Source organism: Cyprinus carpio, chromosome B16, assembly GCF_018340385.1.
Source record: "Cyprinus carpio isolate SPL01 chromosome B16, ASM1834038v1, whole genome shotgun sequence".
In the NCBI taxonomy this organism is placed as follows: Eukaryota; Metazoa; Chordata; class Actinopteri; order Cypriniformes; family Cyprinidae; genus Cyprinus; species Cyprinus carpio.
Window position 1 is genome coordinate 20,353,881 of NC_056612.1, and position 27,192 is coordinate 20,381,072.

The 27,192-nt window shown below is 34.8% G+C and overlaps 2 protein-coding genes across 4 annotated transcripts; one reads left to right on the forward strand and one right to left on the reverse strand.

Moving 5' to 3' along the window:
* The first annotated feature begins 123 nt into the window (after positions 1-123).
* Positions 124-12,292, forward strand: LOC109065653 (SH3 domain-containing kinase-binding protein 1-like). 2 transcript variants are annotated; one of them, XM_019082641.2, is made up of 17 exons: positions 124-354; positions 1,263-1,420; positions 1,505-1,562; positions 2,673-2,785; positions 3,222-3,312; positions 3,977-4,038; positions 4,134-4,179; positions 4,545-4,639; positions 5,772-5,870; positions 6,281-6,332; positions 8,367-8,429; positions 8,667-8,790; positions 9,466-9,658; positions 10,000-10,068; positions 10,796-10,977; positions 11,060-11,123; positions 11,824-12,292. In XM_019082641.2, exons 1-17 carry the CDS (start codon positions 351-353, stop codon positions 11,854-11,856), a joined length of 1,506 nt encoding a protein of 501 aa, XP_018938186.1. In that variant the 5' UTR covers positions 124-350; the 3' UTR covers positions 11,857-12,292. The 2 variants fall into 2 exon arrangements, with proteins under 2 accessions (XP_018938186.1, XP_018938187.1); XM_019082642.2 differs by lacking the exon at positions 10,000-10,068.
* Positions 12,293-14,156: 1,864 nt separating this feature from the next.
* On the reverse strand, positions 14,157-26,537 carry LOC122140013 (protein eva-1 homolog B-like). Of its 2 annotated transcripts, XM_042741401.1 has the most exons (4): positions 26,234-26,535; positions 17,325-17,425; positions 15,203-15,295; positions 14,158-15,095 (listed from the first exon to the last, which is right to left on the reverse strand). In XM_042741401.1, the coding sequence occupies exons 3-4, from the start codon at positions 15,267-15,269 to the stop codon at positions 14,662-14,664; spliced, it is 501 nt and encodes a 166-aa protein (XP_042597335.1). In that variant the 5' UTR covers positions 15,270-15,295; positions 17,325-17,425; positions 26,234-26,535; the 3' UTR covers positions 14,158-14,661. The 2 variants fall into 2 exon arrangements, with proteins under 2 accessions (XP_042597336.1, XP_042597335.1); XM_042741402.1 differs by lacking the exon at positions 17,325-17,425 and having other exon boundaries at positions 14,157-15,095; positions 26,234-26,537.
* Between the last annotated feature and the right edge of the window lie 655 nt (positions 26,538-27,192).

Here is a 27,192-nt window from a genome sequence, read left to right on the forward strand (position 1 = left end):
TTAAACATCAGGTTTTTTTTTTTTAATTCCTTTCAAGTACACATACAGTATTGTCAGACATTTTTGCTGTGACACGTGACACCAGAAGGCTCATACCAACACAAACCTGTCTCACCTGTTACACACTCTATCTGTCCTTCTCAAGTATAGCGCGTCTTGACTAGCTGAGAATTTTTTTTTTCTTTCAACAATGCTAATGTTTGACTAGAAAGAAGGAGGTCCAACAAAGCTTTTGTTGTCTCTGGATTGTGTAATACCACTTAATCAAGCAGGGATTCCATGACACTTTGAGAACTGAACAGAATCTTCATTGTCAGACTTGGTGCTCTAAACACGACTTTCAAGGGGCCATGGGTGAGTTTTTAAACTTTGTTTCAAAAAGTATATGATTTGGCAAGCTGTGGTATTTCTGGTACATGGGATATGTACAGTATGGATATGTACTGTATAGATATATTTATTTATTTTTATTGCCATTCCAACATCTATGGCTTTTTATTGGAAAGATCAATGTATTTTAGAAGAAGCATATATAGTGATTATACTGTTCATGTGAACTGTAGTATAATGAGTGTAACATAATTTTGATAAGTAAACAATAAACGATAAGTGACAGGTCACACCGAGATACTTTTGTATCGTATTTTTGAACAATTATCCATAGCTGATTGTATTTATGTATTTACTGATTTACTCAATGTGACGTAAAGAAACTTGAGCTAACAGTATGACACCAACATCATTATAATGCTGCTTTTTTATAGCTTACCTGGTCATAAACTGCTTGTAATTGAGACTTAACATTTAGACTGAGTTTCTTACAGGAAATCAGATAAAATACCACTGTGAATCATGCAATCTGCTCTTTGTACTGCTATGCATTCTTGAGTTCAGATCACTCAGATTCAACTCACATACCTGTATGCCTGTTGAAACACATTGCTCATGGCTGTCCAGCTCAAGTATTGCACTTAAGAGTCACATAAATCCTACCACTTCTATCTCTTTGGCATGTTTTTTCATGTCTTTCACATAATTAGATGCATTTGTCTGTAGGGTAAGTGTTTCATAAAAGATAAGGCTGATTGAGAAAGTGTAACAGACTAACATCATAGCTGGCCCAAATGAAATCTGCAAAAATGTACTGTATTTTAGATACAAGTAGCTGAAAACATAATTTACAAGCCAACATATTACATATTTCATAAAACACTCCAGTTTACTAACCACCAATGGCTTCACCTCCCTTCTGTCCATTGTAGAGGTGCTTGTGCTTCTGGACTTTGAGGCGACGATGTCAGATGAGTTGACGGTGCATGTGGGAGATGTGGTGAAGAATGTCTCAAAGGGTAAAGAGGAAGGATGGCTGGAAGGAGAGCTGAGAGGAAAGAGAGGCATGTTCCCTAGCACCTTTGTCAAGGTCTGCGCCTGTTAGAGCACTCTTTCCATAGCTTTCCAAGAAGCCATAAAGGTTATTTTCAAAATGGCTATTCTCTCCTCACAGGAAGTGCCTGTTTACTTAATAGGGGACAGCCACAGAGAGCCAAGAAGCTTGAGGAAATGTAAGTTTAACATTATGAGTTAAATAACAAACAAGATAAACATAAAATTGTAAATTCATCTTTTAAATGAACGAATCATTCTTGTTCTCTTCAATTCACTGAAATATTTTCTGAAGTGACGTTACAATTTGGAGTACGTGACTACCCTTACGAAAATTAACCATGGTTTTGTCATAGTAAAAGTGTAGTAACCATGGTTTTTTGTTGTATTGATTACCATTTGTATAGCCAAAGTTTTACTACAAATACCATGATTAAACTACGGTTAGTGTACCAAAACCATGGTTAATTTGTAGTTACCATGGTTTAACTGTAGTAACCATGTTTTTTTGGTTTAATTTGAAGTAAGTTAGGTTAGGTTTCGTAAGGGTGTTTCCTGCCACCAATGAAATTTAAGTGCTGGCTGTGCAGATGCAATATTTGGCTGCACCGAATGAACGAACACACCCCTTCATAAACCGATTCGTGAATGGCACTCTGAGCGGCATTAGGGTAGAGGATTTATAAATGGCCGATAACCATAATTAAAATACATAGCCTAATTAAAATGACATAGGCACGGTTTTGAAATGATTGTTGAATTGTTCCTATAGTTTGATAAAAGTCACGCAAATATTGACATATATCTTTTTCGAGAGTCGAATGAATCGTTTGAGCCAATGATTCATTCATCGTCACTCCTAGCGTAAACATGCAGAAAAGCGATTCTGAACGAATCTTTAATGAATCTTGAATGAATCAAAGTCCCCAACAATAACAGATATGTTATCTTTCAAATATTAAAATTTTGTGGTGGAGATTTTTTTTTTTTTTAGTGACAGATTCTTAATCTTTTATATCCGAAACCACAGGCGTAAGCGTCTGAAGTTGCCTAAAGTATTCCGACTTGGTAGACTAAAATAAGTAGGCTAATGAAAGGTTTGTGCCTCCACATCCGGTCTCAAATTATACCCACCAAATATATAGGCTATATCCGCTATAAAATAGAACTTGTCATAAAAGTGAAGTACTTGTAAAAGTGAGAGCTGGAAGTGCTTTTGCAGTCTAGTTCAGTTCAGTTTGTTCTCACACGTATCACATATATGTTTTCCACTCACTTCATCGCTCCAGCGATGAAACCAAAGGTACAGACGAGGAAATGTGAGGTGGCTTTTCCCTACACCCCCGCGCACGAGGACGAGATGGAGCTGGTTGTCGGGGAGACCATCGAGATTCTCAGAGAGGTGAGAAGTTCTATACATTTCTAGAGACTTCACTGATAAGAGTCTTATGTGGTTTCGTATTGCAGTTACTTGTGCTTTCTGTGAGCAGAAGTGGTAATCTTTCATCATCCTTGTTAACGTTAAAGAATAGTTCATCCCAAAAAATAACTAAATAAATAAAAAGAATAATTATAATAATGCTAATAACTAATTTACTCACACTTAAGTCTTTTCAAATCCATACTCTCTCTCTCTCTCTCTCTCTCTCTCTCTCTCTCTCTCTCTCTCTCTCTCTCTCTCTCTCTCTCTCTCTCTCTCTCTGACAAAATGTAAACCCGTTATACACAGTATACTGGATAAAAACACCCATCAGATGAGTAAATGTATCTGTGAAATGTTTCCTAATGAAATTTTATATTTATAAATATTCTGCTGTAATTTCTGTTTTATCTGGCAGATTGAAGATGGGTGGTGGATGGGAAAGAAAAATAACCAAATAGGAGCCTTTCCATCAAATTTTGTCAAGGAAATTTTTGTCCCTTCAAAAGGTACACTAAAACTGGAACTTGCATTTCTTTTGCATCACATGCATTATCTTACTGGAGTTTCTCCACAATGGATTGAGTTCCCTCCATAAATGTTGTGACAAAGATTGTTGTAACTTGGGAATTCTGTGTTTGTGGTGCACCTTTGTGGTATTTTTGTAGTCTCATGAAGTCTTTGTTGGACAAATCCTCACATGCTTCCTGAGAAGTGTTTCTGTCAGACATGTCTGATTGTTTTTGATTGAATTTTGGTTAGTTGTCTGATGTTGCTTATTGTTTTATTTTTGTTTCTCAGCTTCACAATCGTTTCTTCACTTTTACTAGCAAAGCTATGGTCCTTAACAAATGCAAATAACAGAGTCCGATTTTTATCAGTAGCCTAGAACAAAGACTAAATGCTGAAAGTTTAAACGGTTGAGTAATCACAAACATCTGTGAAGCCATTGGTTCTAAACAGTATAGTGTCATGAAATGCCTGGACTATGTATAAAAAGTGTGGTATTTTCCCTGGTGAAACCAAACTGTAGTAAAACATTATTCAATAAATAAAGTAACTATATAAAGAATAAAATAAAACATAAAAATAAAAATGTGTTTTTATTCCAAACATTATTGAGGGTGCTGTATGCTTGTTATTGTCTTACTGGACCCTCTTAATGTTCTGCAGATGGAAAGACAACTGAAGTCAAATCCAGGCCTAAACTCTCTGAAGCTGTCTTTAATAAAGAGGTGAATATTCTATTCTATTCTATTCTATTCTATTCTATTCTATTCTATTATCATTTATATATTTTAATATTATTTACTTTATTTTTTTCATACAGGGAAAAGTACAACAGAGACCAAGTTTAAGGAGAAAAACATCAAGTGGTGAGAAGTCTAAAAACTTGCTATACCGTACAGATGACGTTGGTTAAGTAATTAAATGCTGTTTAGCTGGTTCTTGAGGTTGTAAACTTCAACTTGAAGAGGGCCGGACACTATTCCCATGTTACACAGTGACAGAGAACACACAGAGTCTTAAGACAATGTGTATGCAGTTATCTGTGAATGAAAAGATCTATTCTTAAAGGACTTCCCTAAGGCCTTCATACCAGAAGAGCAGCAACGTGCTTTCAGATTCACCCACCAAACCTACCAGCCAAATCCTTTGAGGAAAACCCCAAGTTGCCAATAAGTTAATTACAATGTCAGTACATTTGAAGTCACTAAATACGTATTGAATTTCTCAACAGTGAAGGAATGTTGTCGGGTCATGTTCGACTACACAGGTGTTACCGAAGATGAGTTAACCCTTAAGAAGGGAGACGTCGTAGCAATCATCAACAAGGTGTGTTATTTGTGACCAACTGACTGCTTTCTATTTATACAGCACACAGCAGATTTTCTATTGAAAAACAAAGTTACCTCAACAGATTTGTATGTAAAGGATAATGCACATTCAACTGGTCATTGCAGCAAAATAATAAATGATGATCCGGTGATTAGAATGCCAACATCTTGAATCATTCTAAAGAGGTGTGTTTTGTGAAAATGACAGCGTGACTTTACATTATCTTGCTTGACGTTTACTTAAATAATTACTTACAATAGTTACAATAGTTCACCCAAAAATGACAATTTTGTCATCATTTACTCACCCTCATGTCATTTCAAACCTGTGTAAGTTTATTTCTTATGTTGAACAACACAAAAGAAGATATTCTGACGAATTTCAAAGAACCAAACAGTCCCCATTGACTTCCATAGTAGGGAAAGAAATACTATGAAAGTTAACGGGGACCATCAACTGTTTGATTACCAGCATTCTTTAAAATATCTTCTTTTATGTTCAACATAAGAAAGAAACTCATTTTGCCAATGAAATGATGACAAAATGTTCATTTTTGGGTGAACTATCGCTTTAACAAATAAGAAAATAAATGCATGTGAAATTGATTTGAGTTGAAATTATGCTACCATTTTATGGTTCTGTTATTCTTTATGCTACCAAAAGACCATTCAAAGTCTTTTATGATCATATTGCTTGTATTACAATAAAAAAGTTTTCTATTTTAATATATTTTAAATGGTAATGCAAAATTTTCTTAATATAATCAATGTTGAAAACAGTTCTGCTTATTATTTTTGTGGAAACTGTGAGAAATCTTTGATGAATGGAAAGTTCTAAAGAACAGCAATTATTTGAAAATGAAATGTTTGTAACATTATGAATATATTTACTGTCAATTTGGTCAGTTTAATGCATCCTTATTTAAAGTATTTATTTCTTTCAAAAAAAAACAAAAAAACTTGCTGACCTCAGATTTCTTTGAATGGTAATTTATATATAATGAAAAGGGCATAGAGTGATCTCATATGTGTATTCATAACTGATTTGTTTATGCCCCATATGCAAGTTTGTGTCTTTTCCTGGTCAATGATTCAGCTTTGTTTTTCTTTTCTTTTTCTTTTCCCTAAAGTCCACTGAGGACGAGGGCTGGTGGGAGGGGGAACTGAACGGACGCAGGGGCTTTTTTCCTGATAACTTCGTCATGGTGATCCCAGCGGATGCTCTTCATGTGAGTGTGGGACAGAGAAATGTTCTCATGATTGGCCGATTTGTGCACTGTTAGAGAATGGGAGACTCCCTTTTATCAACACTGCTCTGGGCTGTTAGTAATACAGTATGCTGGCTCAGAAGACTGATTTTAGTTTACAAATAGTTTAATTTGTCTTAAGATGGAACAGACTGGAGGTTATAAATCTGTTTTTAATACCTTGACCCTGTCTGTGTTGACACAAGAAGGCTAACTGTGGTTTCTTTTTATTACTTTGGGATTATTAAAAGAGATTGACTTGAGGTTTTCATTAGAAGAGGGGAACACTAAAAACGGTGACTGGATTCCTCCTACATGGAAAGAGTGTGAGCTTTATCTTGCTCAGAAGGACTAATCTATATTTTGTTGACAATTTCTCGTTTCTGACACAGACTGGAAATGCAGGCCAGCCACCGGTGAGACGTGGCTCTCAGAAAAACACAGGTACTGTAAGACATCAGAACCTGTCATAGCGGCAGGGCTGGTTTGACAAGTCTGTTTCTTCAGATAATACCAAACATATGTTGCTAGAAATAGCATTAACAGATTTTAGGGAGCTGGTTTGATAAGATGCAAAACATGTAGTGGAACGTGTCAGGGCATTTACTTGTTAGTCAATTCGAAACTAAAGTTTGTAGGTTTAATTCATGCATGGCGTGACCCATAGCCATTACTTTAAAAAAACTGCTTTTGCGCTTTTGTGCACTGCTTTGTGTCTTTATAAGAACTCAGATGCCCTCTTCAAATAAGTATATAGTTCATCAAAAGACATGAATAATACCACATGAATAAATAACAGTTAAGCTGGAATTCATCATATAAAATAATGACTCTTGAGTTCTTAAAGGTCAGACAAAACCTTTATTAGACATTAGACAATTTTTACTTTAATATAATGTATATATACAGTATAATATATATAATGTCTTTATTATTATTATTGTCACATAATGCAAAAATAAAGACAACTGAATAGCTTCATTTTTTTCTTTTACAAAGAATATAAAAATTTTATGAACATCCTATTAACTTTATACAGTGCTCAAAGCCCTTATTATTAAACTATATGATATTTTTTCTGAGGATTTAACAACTTCATAGCATGTTAATTTAATATTAGCTTATGTTTGGTAATTCACAAACATTCTCTGATGGAAACTAAACTACAAGCTGTAAAATACATTTTCTGCACCTGTTATTGACAACTGTCATTTCTAGGACAGGAAGTAGGCTTTTTGCTCATATCATGTTTTGTTTTGCACTCGAGCATAAGATGCTATTTCCCCTCAGGCTCGGCATATTTTTTTTTTTTTTTTTTTGCTGCAGAATGTAATGTGTAACAGTATTAAAGTTGTGTTAAAAGCCTGGAAATGTGGTGCAAGAATCTCTGTTCATTACTTAAGTTTTAAATATAACTTCACACTCATCACACTCATTACCACAAACAGCTCTAAGAGACACTGATGCAGCTTTGTGGGGCTGTGACAGGAAGTCATAGGCCATGAAGAGATGTCATGTGAGCAGACTCTAGAGAAAGGCAAGGGCAAAGTGGAGCACTCCTGTGCTCTCTATATATAAACGCCTTCATATGAGTATAGGGTTGCATTTTTGGAATACTGAAGAACTCACAGGGTATGTATAGATGTACAGAAAATGTTTATTCTTCAGTATTTTCAGTTCTTGGATTTTCATGTTCTCTACATGATAGCTGTGTTTGCAGTTGATGTTGCTTGTCGCTTGACTGCATGCAGTTAGAAAAGTCGCAGAATGGTTTTTAATTTTTTTTTTGAAGATTTGCTTTTAAAAGAATAGATCTTGTCATAGTAGTCCTGATGGTAGATGAAACAATGTTCTGTATGAGAGAGGATGTTTACTCAGAATAATTACATGTGATATTTATGGCTTTGCTAAGATCTTTGATTTTATCTTAGATTGTGACTTTAATGTCTTCTTTGATTTTGAATCCACAAGAGTAATTCTGAATGAGCACAGAGATCTGGCCTTTTTTTGTTTTGCAAGACAGTTTAATGACTATTAATACTTGAACCCATTTGGATTTCTTAAGGGAACCCATGAGATTTTTTTTTGTGTGTGTGTAGCCACAGGAAACAGCAGCTCTTTTGCTCATTTGTCAGGGAAAATTGCCTGTTCCCATGCCACTGAGACCTCCAGCATGTAACCCGTGTAGTTGTGAAAAAGCTTCAAATTTATGTTTAATTTTGTGCTCTTATTCTAAAAGTGTGGAAAGGGCAAATTATGAAAAAGAATGGCAGCAAAAATTACTTCAAGTGTGCAGGCTAGCCTCCTCTGGTGTTCTTTGGACAAGAGATAACAGTCCAAAAAGAAACTAAATTGATAAGGGGGAAGAATTTTTTTGTAAGATATGGAGAAAAAACAACAACAAATGGATAGAGCCACCACTGTCAGATCAAACGTCATAATACTGACTGCAAAATCTTGTATCTTCTTATATCTCAGTGAACCAGATGCCAGTGATGGACCAGAACAGCTCTGACACGAACACAAAGACGGAGACTAAAAGTAATAATTCTGAACACACCTATTAATATCCTTGCTTAAGTGTAACATCCTATCTTGATAATTTAATTATATAGTAAATGCACATCTACATTTTTTATTAAATGTTTAAATTACACATGTACAAAATGTATTACTTAAATAAATATTTAAGCTCATTTAAAAGCGCTGCTGTCTGAGGAATTTACCTATTATGATGATATTGATCTCTTGTCTTTGCACTCTCTCCTCTTTGCTCAGGTGACAAACCGGACACTAAAGACTTTCGAAGTGACCCACCTGGTAAAATTAAGTTGCCCGGTCTGCACAAACCAACCGTTCCACCCCCACCAGTGAAGGAGAAGCCCATAAAACTAGTACCAAAGTAAGTGATTCCTCAGCAAATCATCTTTGAGCATACAACCTTCTGTGATGCTTTTCATCATAAGTAATGCCAAAAATAGAAGGAATCTGAAACACAGAAGTTTTTCACTATTTCACCAGAGGAAATCATGAATTTCCTTTCATCGGATAGATTTATTATGCTAAAGGGACTGAATTCCCCCTCATTAGATGATCATTTGGCATTATGTGTTATTCTAAAGGGCCTGTGAATGCTCAGTCTTGTAGAGAGCAATGGAAATTTTATGAGTTGCTGAGGGACTAAACAAACCAAACTGCCTGTTTCCTGTTTTTCTGAGTGAGACTGTGTCTTCAGGCAGAGCGTACAGAAAGAACTGTCATTCTGACTGAAACACATGCACAAACTTAGACATTACAGTCAATTAACAGTTAATCTTACATTTTCCACAACAAATCAAAGTGGTGCATTGTTTGAAAAATGCTCACAGCACTCTAAAACATTAGACACCACTTTACAGATGCTGATGTTTATTTTGATTTCAGTGCAGAGAACGATGCTATTAGATTGAAACTATGTTGAAAATCTGTGGCTCCTGCTTGCTTTGTATTTGTGTGTTTTAAGTACTCAGAAGTTTCTGAAATGTATTTTAATGTATTGTATGTGTGTAATATGCATATGCTTATTTCCCCCTCTTAGAAATGAAGAGCCACAAGCTGTCTCACCTAAACAACAGCCCCCAGCTTCATCAGTACAGAAAGAGGTGAAAGAGAAGACCCCTGACCAGTTTGACGGTGTAGATGTGTCCACAGAGAAACTGAGCCATCCAACAGCCAACAGAGCCAAACCTCCACAGAGAAGACCACCAACAGCCCTCACCTCTGCTGCACAAGTGAGCCACACATCAGGATTTGAATTGATTGGAGGATTGGTTGATTTGAGGTTGATTTCAGTTTAAGAGATGAATTGCAACAAAATGAGTCAAGTATTAATACTTAATCACACTTGAGGTGTGCCACTCAAGCCAAATCATGCCAAGGGTGGTGCATGAAGAATGATGATACAAATTGAGAAGTTAAAAATTAGGGCTGTCAATCAATTAAAATAATGAATCATGATTATATGTAACAAATATAAAGATGTAATCAAATTAGTTTTTAAATGAATTTAGTGACAGATAATACATTCTAATGTCTTGACAAATAATGCAATTGACATTTGTTTTTCATAAAGGTTCCAGCTGAAATTGACAACAATGAAACTTCAGAAGAGAAAGATGGATTACCACAAAATATTCCAGAGGTTTGGATAACTCTTTATAATAACTTTCATTCATTATATTATTACATTATATAATGCTTCACAGATCAGATCAGCTCATGTGCCTTCAAATATTAAAAACATGATTCATACACAATATTATCATATACATATATTGATGTTTGAAAGTACATGAACTATTGATCTGTTAAGCATTGTATCATGTTTTAAGGACCTATTAATGAAAGTTGTTTTAAAGTGTTACCAAAGGTTGGAAACGTATTGATATTACATTATGGAATTATATTTGTCTATAAAACATCTCCTTACATGTCTGGTATATACTATCAAAAGTTTGAAGTCGGTAAGATTTTTGATGTTTTTGAATGAAGTCTCTTATGCTCACCAAAGCTGCATTTAATTGATGAAACTACAGTAAATACACAGAAATATTATTACAATTTTACATAACTTTTCTAATTTAACATTTCTTATTATCAATGTTGAAATCACTAGTGCTGCTTAATATTTTTGTAGAAACCTTGATAAATTTATTTCAGGGTTCAATGAATAGAAAGTTCAAATTAACACCATTTTCTTTTTAAATCTTTTGTAACAATGTCTTAATTTATACTTTTTTATCAATTTAATGCACCCTTTTGAACAGTAGTGTACATGTAAAGCATTTGTTAACATTTTGTTATCTTGTTCTGGGAGTTGCATTTCTCTTCACCGCTCAGTTGCTCAGCTGCTGGTATTTTTCTCACAGGGTACAGACCCTCAGTCATCACCTTCCACCAAGACAGACCAGGCAGCTAAAACCACGTCACCACCCAAGACAACTACTGAAAGCAAAGTTGTGGCTCAAGAGGAGAGCCCTTCACTGGCCTCTGTGCTGACAGAGCTCAAAGATCTCCGCATGTCACTGGATCTCCTCAAAGCACAGCACGAGTGAGTATGAACCCCTAACTACCACACCTGAATGATCATATCACACATTGCTCTAATTGCAATATCCCTCTTTAATGACCAGGAGAGACATAAAGGAGCTTAAAGATGAACTGAAGGATGAAATGGAAAAACGAATGAGATTACAGGTAAGTGGTGAGATTTGAGTCTATTCTGTGGTGATTATAACGTGCAGATGATAAAGTCTCACTTTATTATATGTGTAATGATATGCATCTAAAACAAACTTGTAGAGTTCACAGAAATACTATATTAAAAATGACTACACAAATCACATTTTTATGGCTTTACTGTAATTACTCAAAGTACTTACTCAATTAGGGCAAACTTTATTTCAATTGCTTGATCAACAAAGAAAAAAGAGGAAAAATACAAAAAAAGATAAAATATAAGTAGATTGCAGTGATTTTTTTTTGCATCACAGTTTCTCATTCAGTTAAATCCAGTTAAATCCTGTATTCCAAATTAAATCTAGTTGCCAATGGCACATAAACAAAAAAAAAAAAAACATGTGATAATTACCGTCTTCATCCTCCAGAGAGCAGCAATGAGTTAAAAATACAACGTGTTTGAACTCCAAACATCTGAACCGCATAACAGTTGTCATAAAGGTTAAAAATAGCCAAATATCTGGCAGTGTTAAACTTAAAAAAAAAATTACTTTTAACAATATAATTTCTTAACTGATGGAGTTATTTATTTATTGACCTCAGAATAATGTCAACCAGCTTGATTTTACACTGTAGAATTCAAATATAGTCTCACTTTAATGCTAGTCTTACCTTAATGCCAAGTACAACTTATGAAATAACATTTTAATATTTATAGGATGAGGTGGAGGCTCTGAGGAAAAAACAGTGAACACTGAGCACCAGGAGTATTTCACTATCCATCCCCCCCCCGATGATCCTTCTCTGGGACATGGGCATAAAGGCTACAGAACAACGATGTTGGAGAAATGGAAATCCAGCACATGTGACTGATTGATTGATGAATTCCGGGTTGAGTGGACTAGAAGCCAGAGCTTAAATCAGAGAGCAGAACTACAAAACACTTCTGGTTTTCTCATATACTGCTTATCAGCTCATTTGGTTGTGGGAGTCATTTCTTAAGATGTGCATTTTGAAATGTGTAAATATCAGATATCCAATATTTTATATTTTCAGGAAAATTCATGGATGATGTAAGGTCATATTTTAAGGTATTAACACACTTTCTATTATTAATATATTTCTGTTTTGTGGTTGTATTCTGTAACAAATAAATCAATAAATAGTTCCACTTGTTTTTGCTCCAAGCCTGATTTACCCAGAGATGTTCTGATAAACATGTGCTGGCATCTTTTTTAATGCATAAATGTTTTGTCTGTGTAAAGATAATGAAACAAGATGGCTTTATTTTTGTGAGTGAAATATATCAAAGACGTACAAATACAAAACTGGTATCACCTATATGAACGTAGCGTATTAAAATATTAATTTCCTTTTCATAACCCCTATAACCTGATAGAAAAGAACCTTATGAAATGACACAAAACACAATTTGATTGGTTCCAGATCATTTGTGATGAATTATAACACTGCAAATGCTATTTAAAAGCTCTTTGCTTGTCCAAAAACTGAATCTGAAAGTCAATTTTCCCTTTGAGAAGATGTGATGTGAGACTGGCGTGGATTTAGTTTCCGTTTAGACTGAAAACAGCATCTGGAAAGCATGTGGAACACATTAGCTCCTCAAAGTCTGACGATCATTGGAAATGGACAGTATTTAATGACACACAGACTAATTCCAAATAATAGAAAACTGTTTGTAAGGTTTGTAGGTTGAATTACAGTGATGACAGTACCATCAATCAAAACAAATTAGTGACTTTTTTGGGCTCATCTGTGATGTCATGATGGTTCTATACATATTAGGTGTCCTATGAGCAGTTCTCAAGTTTAACAAGTTTAGTTAAACAATGAGGAAAGTTGTTTCATTAGAAAATTCTAACATTCTGTCCCATGCAAACACTTTTTATTGCCATAAACAGATTATTGTAAATGACTGATGGCATAGCCAAAAAAAACATGAAATTAATTGTAAAATATATAAAGAGCAGACTAATCGTGTATGCATATATGAAATTTGGTTTTTGATACTGATATATTCTGATGGCTCTGGGTTTTATCATAGATGATTGGCAAATCAACCCTTGATTGTTTTAAATTGCATCTGCTGATTGGTATAACCATGTTACCCGGGACTCTGAGAACAGGACCCATGTTGAGCAGGATGTTTCTTGGCTGTATTTAAGAATGCACAATATATATTGGTACCATATCAGTAATTAGTTGATATTAGACATTTTTAAAATGTATCAGTATTGGGAAATATTGGATTTTTTCTGCTCATTTCAAAATCCACTTTTTTTATTTTACATTTTACCATAATCCAACTCACAAAATTAATCTAAAAATAATATTGCAAGTAAGTGAAGTTTTGAAACACTAATTTGTCTAAATACATTAAAAATATATATATATTTACCTCAGAATATATATATATTTTTTAATGCTACAACTGTTTAACAAATGTTGTGAAACAGGCATCCCAACATTAAAATGTAATACATTTTAATGCTGTGATGCCTGTTTCACATTGTAGCATTAAAAACAATTGAATTTAGCTTTTTAAAATGTATTTAGACAAATTAGTATAAATCATGAAAATAATTCTCTCATCTGCATCGAATTTTAATTTCTGTTTTGTTCATTTCTGTTAAAAAATTTGGGATCAGCAAGATTTTTAAAGAAGTATCTTTTGCTCAGCAAGGCTGCATTTATTTAATCAAAAATAGAGAAAAACAGTAATATTGTGAAATATTTTTTTGATTTAAAACAACAGCTTTCTATTTCATTATATTTTAAAATCTAATTTATTTCTGTGCTTCAAAGCTGAATTTTCATCATCCATTACTCCAGTGTCACATGATCCTTCAGAAATCATTCTGATTTATTATCAATATTCTCATATATTATCAATGTTGTAAACAGATGTGCTGCTTAATATTTATTTATTTATTGGAACTTGTGATACTTTTTTAGGATTCTTTGATAAATAAAAAATTAAAAAGAACAACATATTCAAAATGGAAATCTTTTCTAACAATATGTCTTTCCTATCACTATTTATCCATTTAACACATCCTTACTGAATAAAAGTATTAATTTCTTTAAATTCTTTAAAAAAAAAAAAAAAAAAAAAAACTGATCCCATACTTTTGAACATCAATGTATATTGCCATGTAGCTTTATAATCTATGAGTTACTGCATGATTTGACATAGAGGACTTAAAAAAACAGTACAAAAATATTGAGAGAGAAATCTACACACAAATAGCATGGTGCAAAAGTGCATTTGCTTTTAAGTGAGCTTCTAATAATCACCTACAATAAACAAATACTTTTTAAACGTCAAAGTCTAAGATTGTGCTTTAAAATGATTTTTCAATAAGCACCATGACTTAGGGACTGATAGCAACTTGCCTGGTCCAAATGTTCCATACAGAACAGCTGTACCTGTGGTCTGTAGGATTACAATAACATCAATATAAAAAAATTGCAAATGCTGTCCTTTAACAGTCTTTCAAAGAACTACTCTCAGCCAATGAAATGTCCAGGAGTGTTAGTAGTAGTGCACTCTTCCAATAGTGCCCGTCCCTGTTCCCAGGATGTCCGGCTGTCCATTTCTCCAGATTTCCCTGATGATCCTCTCCCTTTCCTCCAATCGCTGTGCCCGCTCCAGCTCCTCGGCTGAGGTGAACACGTTCCTGCTCAGTGTCCCGTCCGGCGTGATGAGATGGTTGCTCATGGGGACCTCTGTGGTGCTGTGCCGGATGGAGGAGTCCAGGCCTACTGCATCATCCTCCTCCTCATCATCGCTCTCCTCGTCTTCCTCCTCCTCCTCACTATAGTCTTTCAACTGTTTTTTCTCCGGCATGGGGGGCGCCATAGTGGTCCGAGGCTTGCAGGAAATCCGGATGACCAGGAGGCAGAGCGTGAGCACCAGGCCAAAACAAACCCCGATGACAAAGTAAAGGCCAAAACTCTCTGGATTGGCTGGATAGACAGGGAAACAAGTGTAGTTTAGTCACTGGAACATTTTCAAATTAGTTTGCTGTTTTTTTTAACCTGAGTTCCATGTTAAACATGGAAAAATCACTGACCTTTAATGTGAGCATAAGCAGCAATAGTGTTGCTCAAGAAATCCATCTCCTTCCTTTTCACATTCATCCTGGCTTTGTACTGTGTTTTCTAACCTACAGGATAAAAAAAATAAAATACTTTTAAAAAAGGTGACTGGTGCTTGTTTTCAGCAAGTGTGACTGCTAAGTGTTTTTTGCTAATGTGTTCTGGGTGGTTTCTGACTTTTCTTCCTAAAAACTGCAAAATTCATATTTTTGTAATCAGTATTTTAATTTTTATTGTTTTTATTAATTGATTAATTTATTTTGCTGTATGAAGCTAGAAAATCACAAAAAAGAGGCAATTAACAAGATGTAAAAAATTTTTATAGATCCTTACAGTTCTATTTTTAATGCACAATTTTTAGAAGTGAAATTAGCTGTATATGTTTAGATTATTAAATAACAGTACGTTTTCAAATAAAGAATACATTCAAAATTGTAAAATTCAAAATGTTTAAGTTTTTTTTTAAGTTTTTAAGGTGAAATTAGCTGTAAATATTTATATTATTTATATTCTAAAATTGAGTAAGTTTTCAAATAAAGAATACATTCAGAATTTAAGAAAAAAAATCTAAAAATTCAAATAAATTAATAAATTTCAGGTTTTTTATCAAAAACAGTTTTTGGAGGCAAAATTAGCTGTAAATGTTTAGATGATAAAATTACAGGTAAGTTTTTAAAATAAAGAATACATTCTTAATTCTACATTTTAAAATAAAAATGTAAAAATTAAACTGACTGACTGACTGACTGACTGGCTGGCTGAATGAATGAATGAATGAATGAATGAATGAATGAATGAATGAATGAATGAATGAATGCAATAATTTCAGGCTAAACAAAAACTAGGCCAAAGGCTTCTGTGTTCCCAAAGAAAAAGTAACAGACTAGTCAAACTGAGCATTTTAACCAATCACAAAGCTTTTCTTCTCAAATTCTCTGGCACTGTGAAGCACAGCATAGTCACACTATATATAACTACTCAGTAAAAACATCCTGAAGTCTACAACCCATCCCTGCGAGGTCCTATTGTGAGATTGAACGGTCATTATTGCCAAGAGCTAGTGGGGCCGGTTTCCCTTACAAATCTCCACCTAATGGTGTGTAGCCAGTACTCAGATTCTTTTTTATCTGAATAAAGGACATGATACAATACTCTTCCCTAATGACGTCCATTCAAATACATCTCCAGCCTTTTCCTTTCCTGCTTTGTTTGCATCCGTAGTGTATTTTCTCTCTGACTCTTTTCCCTTCTAACTGTGAACTCCCAAGGAAGATTCATATTTCCAAAGACCAACAAAAACAGCCACACCCTCGCATACAGTATGAGGGCAAGAGTTTGAGGTTATATCTATAAACCCAAACAAACATATACTCCCTATGACAGTATGACTGTGCCTGGTTCTCATCTCAATCCACAATGTGTTGCAGGCGCCACAGAAATTGTGGAGAACTGGGGTCATGTGAGCCTGCCGGATCTTACCACACTTCCTGTGTCCCACACTCCTCTTTTTATCCCATCCACTACAGTCACACAGAACATCCTGCTGACTTTGGCTTTGCTCGCTCACTATTGTTTTCTGTCTGTGACATCATTGCTGTACACATAATGTTTAAGTATGCAAACTCAGTGATTTAAATGGGCTTAAATGACTACGTAATTACACATTATCACAGCATTTACAATTTGGCCTTATAAAAACGAACGTTTAAAGGCACAGTTTACCCCAAAACAGACCTGTATGACCTTCTCAATTGGAAAGCAAAAGATGTTAGTTTGAATGTTAACCCTATGAATATAGTAACCGGAGACATTCAAGCACCATTAAAATGGTTAATATGATTCACTTGCTATATTCCAAATCTCCTGCCATCATATGATAGCTTTGTGTTTAACTGTTTTTTTTTTTTTTTGTGAAAATCCTAATATCTTTGAAGGACCTCTTTAATATTCAATAAAAGAAAAAGTCAGTTCTAAAACATCAATTAAAATGTGATCATTATGAAATTATAAACAGTTATTTTCTAGAATTTAAAAAGCATACCTTCCCCAAAAAAAACAAAACAGAGGTAGCCTATAAATAAATGCATTGAGATTTACCATATAAAGCAATCAGATCCTCCTCATGGTATTTTTGAGACGGATTAAGCTTCTCACTCTGGTTATGGCCTTGTGTCCTCAGATTATCTTTAGGTCTTCGTCTACACAATGACAAAAGCAAATACACACACATACATACAGAGAGAGAGAGAGAGAGAGAGAGAGAGAGAGAGAGAGAGATGCACACCCTTGTCAGACCACATCACATCTAAAATCACTGAGGCATCTGCAGTGCAAACAAATGTAAGGCGCCAGATTGTGCTGTGCACACAGGAAGTCAGCTTGAAATCTAACAGCCTAAAACAGATTCACATTTCTATGAAAATGCAATAAATCATATCCCAGATAGGAATCTACTACATGACAGAGTCATTCTCAAACTTATCAGAAGTGAACTGAATTAGAAAAATCAATCAGAGTGTGAACTGGCTGAACAGAAGCATCATGAATAAATATCTCAATATTAACCTCTGTGTTCATTTTTGTCATCTTTCTTTATATGTTACGCAGTACTAGCCTAAATTATTCAGTTTGTGCCAGTTATAAAGCTATGCCACTTCCAGACCTTTGGCCTGAGCTCTGAAATATTTCATAGGCAGATGGTGTGAAAAAATTGCAGAAGCAGGAGGTTTCTTTCAGAGTTGGTTTAGTAAAGCCCCTTTGCTTTGCAGTGCCGATTTGGATCTAGCTGACTCTTGGAAGCTCGTAACATGTATAGAAACCACAGCCAATTTTGACCCACATGGCAAACCCAGGAATGACCCAGAGGAGAGACAGTATGAACATATTTCACTTGGAAGCTGGATCAAACTGCTTGTTCTTGTTGGGTTCCTGTCTGAATTACTGCAGTGGCTGATCCAGAAAGTCCATAACACAGATGCACTAATAAAAATAGTTAAACAAAACTACACAAAACACCAGAAAATTTAGAAATATTAACTTAGTAAAGTAATAATCTCCCAAAAATGTTCACCCTACTAGCTCTGTTTAACTCTTTACTCACAGCACAGTCATGTCTAAGTGGAGTCTAATGGCAGCTGGAGACAAGTCTATCCAAACACCTATTAACCTGCCGTGTTGTTTTGTTTGTGTTTTGTTTTTCCCCTGAGGAGGAAATTATTTGCAGGCCTCCTGCCCTCATGCGATCCTGTCACTCCAACATCAGCAGATTTCTTTCTCTGACCTCATGTTCTGCTCCAAAGCAGATGTTGCATTTAAACTTGACAAAGCAAAGGGGAAAATACCAATGTATGTTCTGACATCTGGGGATATTAATAAGGCTCGGAGAGCATAATTTATTAGTTTGAGCTAACTATAGGCACATGGTCAAAGTTTAAATGTTTAAATGTGGAGTTAGGGGCTCTTTCTACCTGATCTGACCCTTAAAAATATCTCTTGTTGGTGCAACCCCCTGGTGGTCAAGTTCTTACTAAATAATATTTTAACTTTGAATTTTTAAAAAAAATATTTTATAGTAATGTATCTAATATAAATTACACCACCATTCAAAAGTGAAATATTCTTAAAATTTAAAATGACTGTTTTCTATTTTAATATATTTTAAAGTGTAATTTATTCCTGTGGTGAAAAAGCAGACATTTCAGCAGTTATTACTTTTTCTGACATCTGTCAGTCTAGACACCATATTTAACACCATGTTTTTTGTCCACTACAAATTCAAACCATTTTACAACATGAAAGTATAATACGTTGCTTAGGCTAAATGACTGACACCAAGAAACACAACACTGAATAGACTTTACTCTGCTTTGTAAAATTAAATATCGTCCGTTGCTTAGGTTGAACTTTGCTGTGCATTTCAGAAAAGCACACAGATCCTCCATATATAATTTTGAGAGAGGAAAAAAATGCTCTGGAATTCCAGATAAAGCAGCCATGCATTAATTTTTTGCAATCCACTTAACAGCTGATTTAATAAAGAAAAGACAAACAGATGCCAAAGCAAACACTGCCTATATCACAAAGCCAGGGAAAAGTCCAGAAATACTCATTCTAAATTAAATGTTGTTTGTTTAAAGGCAGAGGAAGTCCAGAGACTGTCATATCTGGTGATAATTCTTGTCTTTTCCACAATAAGAAGACCACAATAGCATTTCCTTCCCCTAGATCAGTCTCCATCTGACAGGAAAAATTGAGACCTAGTGCAAATACCTAAACAGCACCCCCTGATTTGTTTCTCTGTTTTTCTCATTAAGTTGTCTGTCCAAATAAAGAGTGTAAGTGGATGATAATATGTGGGGGACTAAGTGACAAGCCAAAGATTCCTTTTTCTGCTATTTGTTAAAGCTTCAGTCTTGACCATCGAGGGACGCATTTGTCGAAAACAACCTGACCGAATGACTCCCCTATTGTAAAGTACTAAAAAAATATAATCACAAAGCAAGAACAGAATTTTCTCCATGACTTTAAAGGCTATAATTGAATTTACCAATATCAAAAGAAAAACATAACCCGAGCAGCCAGTGCAGTCTTCTCGTTCATATGACACACCACCAGCCAAAACAAGCAAATGGATATTTTTGATACTAGAAATGTTCTTTGAGCCACTGGAATTTCCTGGCACAGTGGTTGAACCACTTGTGGTCTTCTTGGCAAAGGGCTCAGTGACTGATAAAGAACTTTAAATCTAAATATAAGTGGATTTCTTTGTCTCATTAAACTATTCCCAAACTGTGGACAGGCTGGAGGAGGTAATCTCAATATACAAATACTCTTAATGACTATTTTATTCTGTCAGCCTCAGTAGAAAACAACTTTATCATGACTAGACTAGTGTCTGTTCTCCTAAAATGTCCTTTTAAGATGAAAAGTTCACTTCAAAAAAAAATAAAGAAAATGTCTTCCTCTTATCCCATAAACAGCTATGTAGGAAAAAGGAGTGAGGGGGGTAAAATGTGTCCCTGAAAGCACATTTGAAACCTTTCAGGGATTCAGGGAAACATTGCTTTTATCATCATTTTTGCGTTTGGCAGAACGCTACAATCCTAACATCCTCATAATCTTGAGTTTTTCCATAAACAACCATCCAAAAGCATTGTAAAAGTGCTGACTGTGCAATCTCGCAGCCAACACCAAGCCCCTTGGGTCTCATTTTCTCCCATCAGGGAGATTTACCTGAACACCAACCATGTGCAGAATTGTCTCAACAAATCAAAGTTAGAAGCTCAATGTAACTTCCAAAACCTCAGAGGTGAGGGTAACTGTCCAACTAGTGAACTTGGACACATTTCTACTGGCTGTGTTGCCTGTAAAACTGCTCAGGAGTGTTGCATGGTAAAAGCATTTGCTATGCGAATTATCTTGAGCTTCTTTACAGGCCTGGACCTCATTGTGACATTTCCAAAACAGTGTAGAGTGTCTTTCTTTCTTGTTTCTCTTGACAGAGAATCTAGCAGATTAAGCCGTGTAACTCATTTGGACTGTGTTTCCTGCCAGTAGCTCTTACTGAGCGGGGTATTACATTTTGAGCCAAGTCAGACATGTGGTTGGCATCAGATTCTTGACCCCTGCACCAAACGTGGAGTTGACCCTAAAGACGCATGGCAGGCGAGAAAGACGATACTAAACGAACACCACACAACCTCCTTTCTTGAGTTTCCTCAAATGCACAAATCTCTGCACAATCCTCACTCTTTAAAGGTCTTTTCCCCATTAAGGAATGTTATTTTTCTAAACATTATGCACACTTACTTAAGATGAAGACTCATATAAATAGCCTAATATTATAAAACAACTACTGCTGCTTAAATGTTTGGGTGTCAGTAAGATTTATTCATTTGTTTATTCATGTAAGAAATTATTTCTATTTAACAAGAATGAACTGATCAAAAGTTAATGTAGTGACATTTATAATGTTACAAAAGATCTATATATCAAAAAAATTGTTCTTTTAAATTTTCTGTTCATCAAAGAATCCTTAAAAAAAGTATTTCCACAAAAATATTAAACAGCATAACTGTTTCAACACTGATAACAATAAGAAACTATTCTTGAGCACCAAATCAGTATATTGAATGAAAGTGTTGGGGTAACGCATTACAACATGAGTTACGTAATCAGATTACTTTTTTTAAGTAACTTGTAAAATAACACATTACTTTTTAATGTAGACGAAAATATCTGAGTTACTTTTTCAAACAAATTACACCAGTTACTTTGTTTCCCATGTCTTGACTGACAGCTCTCGAGTTGCCAAGTTGAGAGAAATCGGGAAACAGTTCAGAGGCGTTGTGTGTGATCATGATGCTTACTGTAAACATGACGCTTACTATAAGTATAAAGACTAAATAGGAACGTGTATTTACTCATCTCACCTGCACAAAAACAGATTCGGTATTCCTCAAAATGAATAAATGCAAACTCAGAATATTATACAAATCTGCAATAATTAAATATGTTAAATAAGACAAATATCTTTTATGTGTTTTTATTAACCAATGTCTTTGCTACTGACCTTCGATGATCCAATTCAACAATGCTAAGCAAAAATGACACATTTGTGTTATTGCTGAATAGTGTTGAACTTTCTTCTCCTGTGTATTATTCTTCATGCAGTTTGTTTGAACTGCACCATCTACTGTACAGACATGAATTTACATCAATTTTGTTGTGAAAAAGGATTTTACATTCATAAAAGAAGAACTTTTTTATATTAAATACAAGCAAAAAAGCCCTGTCCAGATTTAAAAAGTAACTCAAAAGTAACACAACATATTACTTTTCATAAAAAGTAACTAAGTAACATAAAAAATTAATAACTTACCCAATAACTCAACAAAATAAACCCTTACTTTTAAAAGTAACTTTTTCCAACACTGTTGAATGATTTCTGAAGGATCATGTGACACTGAAGACTGGAGTAATGGTTGCTAAAAATTCAGCTTTGTCATCACAGAAATAAGTTACATTTTATAATCTATTAAAATTGGTATTTTTTTTATATATATATGTATATGAAGCAGGTCACCTCACGGGATCTTATAAGTTGAGATCACATGACCAGCCATATACTACTATAAATAAATTAAATAAACAATTAAGTGAATTGTATTATTTTAGTGGGTCCCCTCATGTGGACAGACATGCTCTGAGATCACATGTCCAGCTGCATAAAAAAATAGTGAAGTTCTCTTTTCAGTTGAAAAAAAAATGATGGTTTTTAAACAAATGGACAGAAAAGTGAAGTAATAATGAAGGTAAAGTAGGCTAATGAAGTCAGCTTAATGCTAACATTTACATAAGATGCAATTTTATGTTATGGCAGTGGCATTACAACACAGACAAACTGTATACATACTTCAAATACTTCCCCATCATCAACAAAGTCCTGTACATACATTCACTGCTTTTGGGACCCAATTCAAAACCACAATATGCTACTAAAATTCAAAAGCCATTCTTCTTATGTTGGGTGTTTGGTACCATTCAATGATTCTAATATAATAGAGGAAGTATTTGCCAGGCTGGGGTTTCAGTGGGGGTTGTGTGGCTGAAGGCTGTGCTCCTGGGTGTTAATGTGGACCAGATGTCTGTCTCAGTGGAGTCAAAGAGCCTCAATAGTTTTCTATGCAAATACAGAGTAGAAAAACACTTCTTTTAATAATGCGTGTTTCATGTACCCTGATCTTTGGCTCCAATCCACCTCTATGGTCAACAGGGCCAAAACACTCTATATGGGAATGTGGGAATGGATGAGAATGCAACACAGTCTCTACTCATTACTAAAACCCCCAAATAAAAGCAATTAAGACTTGCTGTAGTTTTAAAACCCTAAGGAGACCTATTATGAAAATGAGAGCTAGAGTTATTTGGATTTAATTAATCACGTGCATCTGCAGTCTTGTTCCTGCTTGTTTGGGTTCGTAAAAAGCACAGAATGTTTGTGGTTGGTGGGACAACTAACCCTCAGGTGATCCCAGCTCTAAAGCTCTACAAATAGCACAATGATCTCATCTGCAGATCGATCTGAGCCTGGAGGCCTTTGCAGATCCCAAGAAACATGTTGGATCCATTATGCAGACCCTCTGATTACTGTACGGCACAAAACATGTGGTCCATCTTTCCCATGGATGGGTGGGCATTGTTAACCCCATACTGGCCACAGAGCTTTATTAAAGCATTAACATAGCACAAATACTGAGGTTTGTGAGAGCAAACAGATCAAACAGAGCTGTGATTGGCTAAGGATTTTAGGAGTAACCAATCACTGATCAGGATTCTGATACTTTTCTTAATTGTTTTTTTTTTTTTTTTTTTATTATTAAGTTCTATTACATACTTTATGCTCTCTTTTTTTCCCAGAAATTAATGTCTTTTATGTTTTCTATAAAGCACTTTGTAAACTTTTATAAACTTTCAAATATTGTTTTTGGGAATAAGTCTCTAATGCCAAAAGCTGAATTTATACATAAATACAATAAAACAGTAATATTGTCCATATTATTACAATTTAAAATAACTGCTTTCAGTGTTTATATATTTTAAAATTGTAATTTATTGAAAAGCTGAATTTTCAGCAGCCATTACTCCAGTCTTTAGTGAGACATGTTCCTTCAGAAATTCTTACAGGCTCATCTTGTGCTAAAAACCATTTATTATTAGCAACGATGAAAACACTTGTGCATGGAAAATATTTTAGATTAAAATATTTAGAACAGAAAAAAGAACAGCATACAAAGAATGAATGATGTTAAACTTAAACACACCCATGTTCAATCTCATTCCAAAGGATTTACTAATTCCCTTTAACTTTAATATTGCTCCATTAAACAAGACTGACACTCTCAATGCATTTGTAAATCAAGCCAATGACATTAACTGAGCAAACGCATACCACTCAGATGAGATTTTGTGCTGTATTATCTGGGGTTTGCTGTACTGTTGGATTTAAGGATTTATTCTCTCAATCAAAATCCACAAGCTCATAAAAACAGAGATGGGGAGAGAAAGAATGTTGGGGAGGCGTTTAAAAGCACAGACTGACATAGTCATTTAACTTTTCAAATCTTCAGAGCAAAAGGAGTGTCAGTGTAAATATTCCTCTGAAGCAAACAAACTTAGATAAGGCATAGCGAAGCTCTTCCCTGTCTTCAAAATAGTCGTTTGAGAGTTGATACATTTGAGAGCCAATGAGAATGTGCAGAATTAAACATATATATCAAAATGTAGCCTTTTCAGAACCTCCAAGACAAATTCAGAGAGTAAAAGTGCACATCAGTGTCACTTGATGCCACTGATACTTGTAACCAAATGTCATTGACATCAAATCACAACACATCTAATGGTGCCATATTTCATTTAAGAGTGAAAGGGAATATCATAAGTGAATATAATAATAATAAATGTGGTAAGTCAAACATTTTGCTTTGTTTGGTCTGATACATTTTGGTCTCACAAAAACTATTGTATTTCTTTCGAGCTGCTCATTGCACAAAACTTAAGAAGATTTGCAATGCAATATAATATGTATATATTATTAACATTATATTAAAAGTCATAGGATGATTACTTAGCACTATATTTTGTGAGTATGTGGGTTGTGGGTATTTTTCATCACAAAAATGTGGATACAGCAGGATTTACAAATGCATTTAGATTAGAGACTGACCTCTGACCTTCCCTAAATCGACAGACTATATTATCTACCAGCACTAAAGAAGATAAGGTGACTTACTGATCAACAGTAGAGAGCGTCTGTGGAAGAAAGCAGATGCCCAGAGCAGGGCTGAACGGATTTGAACACAAGTCAGCCATCTCTAAACAAAAAGCAGCTGCGAGTTTTGCACATCTCTCCATCGGGATATAAATCAAAACTAACACTGCATGCTAAAACGAACAAAGACTTTAACAATCAGCTGCCCAAAGGTGCGAGACTTTGAATAGATTTTCATGTCAAAGATAAATTTAAATGGTTTATTTTTAATAACTACAAAGGTATGGCATGCAAACACAGGGGCTTTTAACTACTCAATTGGCTCTTGCACAGGAAACCCCTTTTAGTTGACGAAACACATCAGCCATGCATGAAGCCCTCACCTCTGCTGCCTGGTCATGTTATACATTATTATTGACCTATTATTGACCCGCAGATAAGCACACTATGAGTCTGGATGTTTATTTTTATAAGTATAAAACATTAACCAATTTACAGCTGCAGCTCTGGACCTAACACAACTCAGTTATATTAGGGATGCTTCTGTCCAGAACTTGGATCAAACTCTCATATAGGAAAACATTTATACACACACACATGCTTCATGCAGTGCAAAATGATCTAAAATAACTTCCATCTGCACAGATGAAATCGCTGATTGGTGGATTCATAAATCATAACCTTACAGGACATGATTCATGAGCATGTGAGTCAACAAATTCAGAGATGTGCCAGAGCTCTATATTTACAACACTCAGCATCACATTCATGTAAAAAAAAAAAAAAAAAAAAAAAAAAAAAAATGCATTTTAGTTGTACAAATCAAAAATAAATATATATATATATATATTTAAACAAAATATCAAAGCATAAAAAATTATTCATTTTCTGTAAAAGCAGAATTGCTTAAGTTATTAGGATGTAATATCTTAGGATGTATATTTTTTCTGGTTTTACACAGTCTTACAAAGTGAGGATTATGCTTAAAACAAGAACATTGATGATACAGAAATACACTTAATTCGAGACTATTTTGCCTATCAAGAAAATACATCTTGTTTTAAGGATATTTATATATCTTTACTGAAATGCAAAATAGAAATTCAGTGCAGAACATCACAGAACTTTTTTTTTTTTAATATCTTATCAAATTTCATAGAGTGCAACAGGTTTACTGAAGTTATATAAAGCAATACCTATCACTAAATATGGCATTGCTGAAAGGTCAGAAACTTACCTCATAGAAATCTCAAATTTGTTCTCCTACAGCATCACACACTTCATCAGACTTCTTGGGAAGTTTAGTCCAGAACTGACGGCATCAATACGTTGCAGCCCAAACTGAGAAGAGTCTTCACAGTCCTGTCCAATGACTGCTCAGCTGCGTATTCGACTAGGCTTGAGTTTGTATTACAAGCAGCCGCGTGTTCACTCCCTTTCAGCCGTTCGCTACAAGCAGCAGGAAAAGCTGTCACAGAGTCCTCACACACAGAAGGGAGAAAGACATGGAAAGAGAGTAATGAGAGCTAGAGGGAGGAAAAGGGAAAAAAGTGGTACAGCCTGAAATGGGCAGGGTTTTGGAAAGAAAAAAAGGGAGGGAGAAGGGGTCTTTCCCCTGTTGTTAAGGAAACAGCCATGAAAAGCCAACTCCAGACCAATTAACTAAGATTTTCCACACTGAATAAAACATGGAAGAACAGAAGAATGAAAGAGCCTTTGAGAGAATCACTGACTGAACAGGGAGTGTTTGCCTCAGTTTGGGGAAGCAGCTCTGAAACTGTAGCTTGCCAAGCTACATGCTAATCATAATTGAAAGCAGTTCACAGTACAGAACGACACTGAATCTAGTGTTTGCAAAGAGTGGCTAGCTACACTTCAAGCAGCTATCAAAAAGTTGTTAACTACACTGAAATAGTCAGCCTCACTTTTATTTATTTTTTAATTAAGATACTTCCCAACACTTATTTGGTGCTATGCCTGTCAATTAACGTAACACATAATAACACAAAATAATCTACACATGGCGTGTTACTTTGTTTTACTAAATGGCTTGTTTTTATGTAATACAAACCAGATTCCAAAAAGTTGGGAGACTGTACAAATTGTGAGTAAAAAAGGAATGGAATAATTTACAAATCTCATTAACTTATATTTTATTCACAATAGAATATAGATAACATATCAAATGTTGAAAGT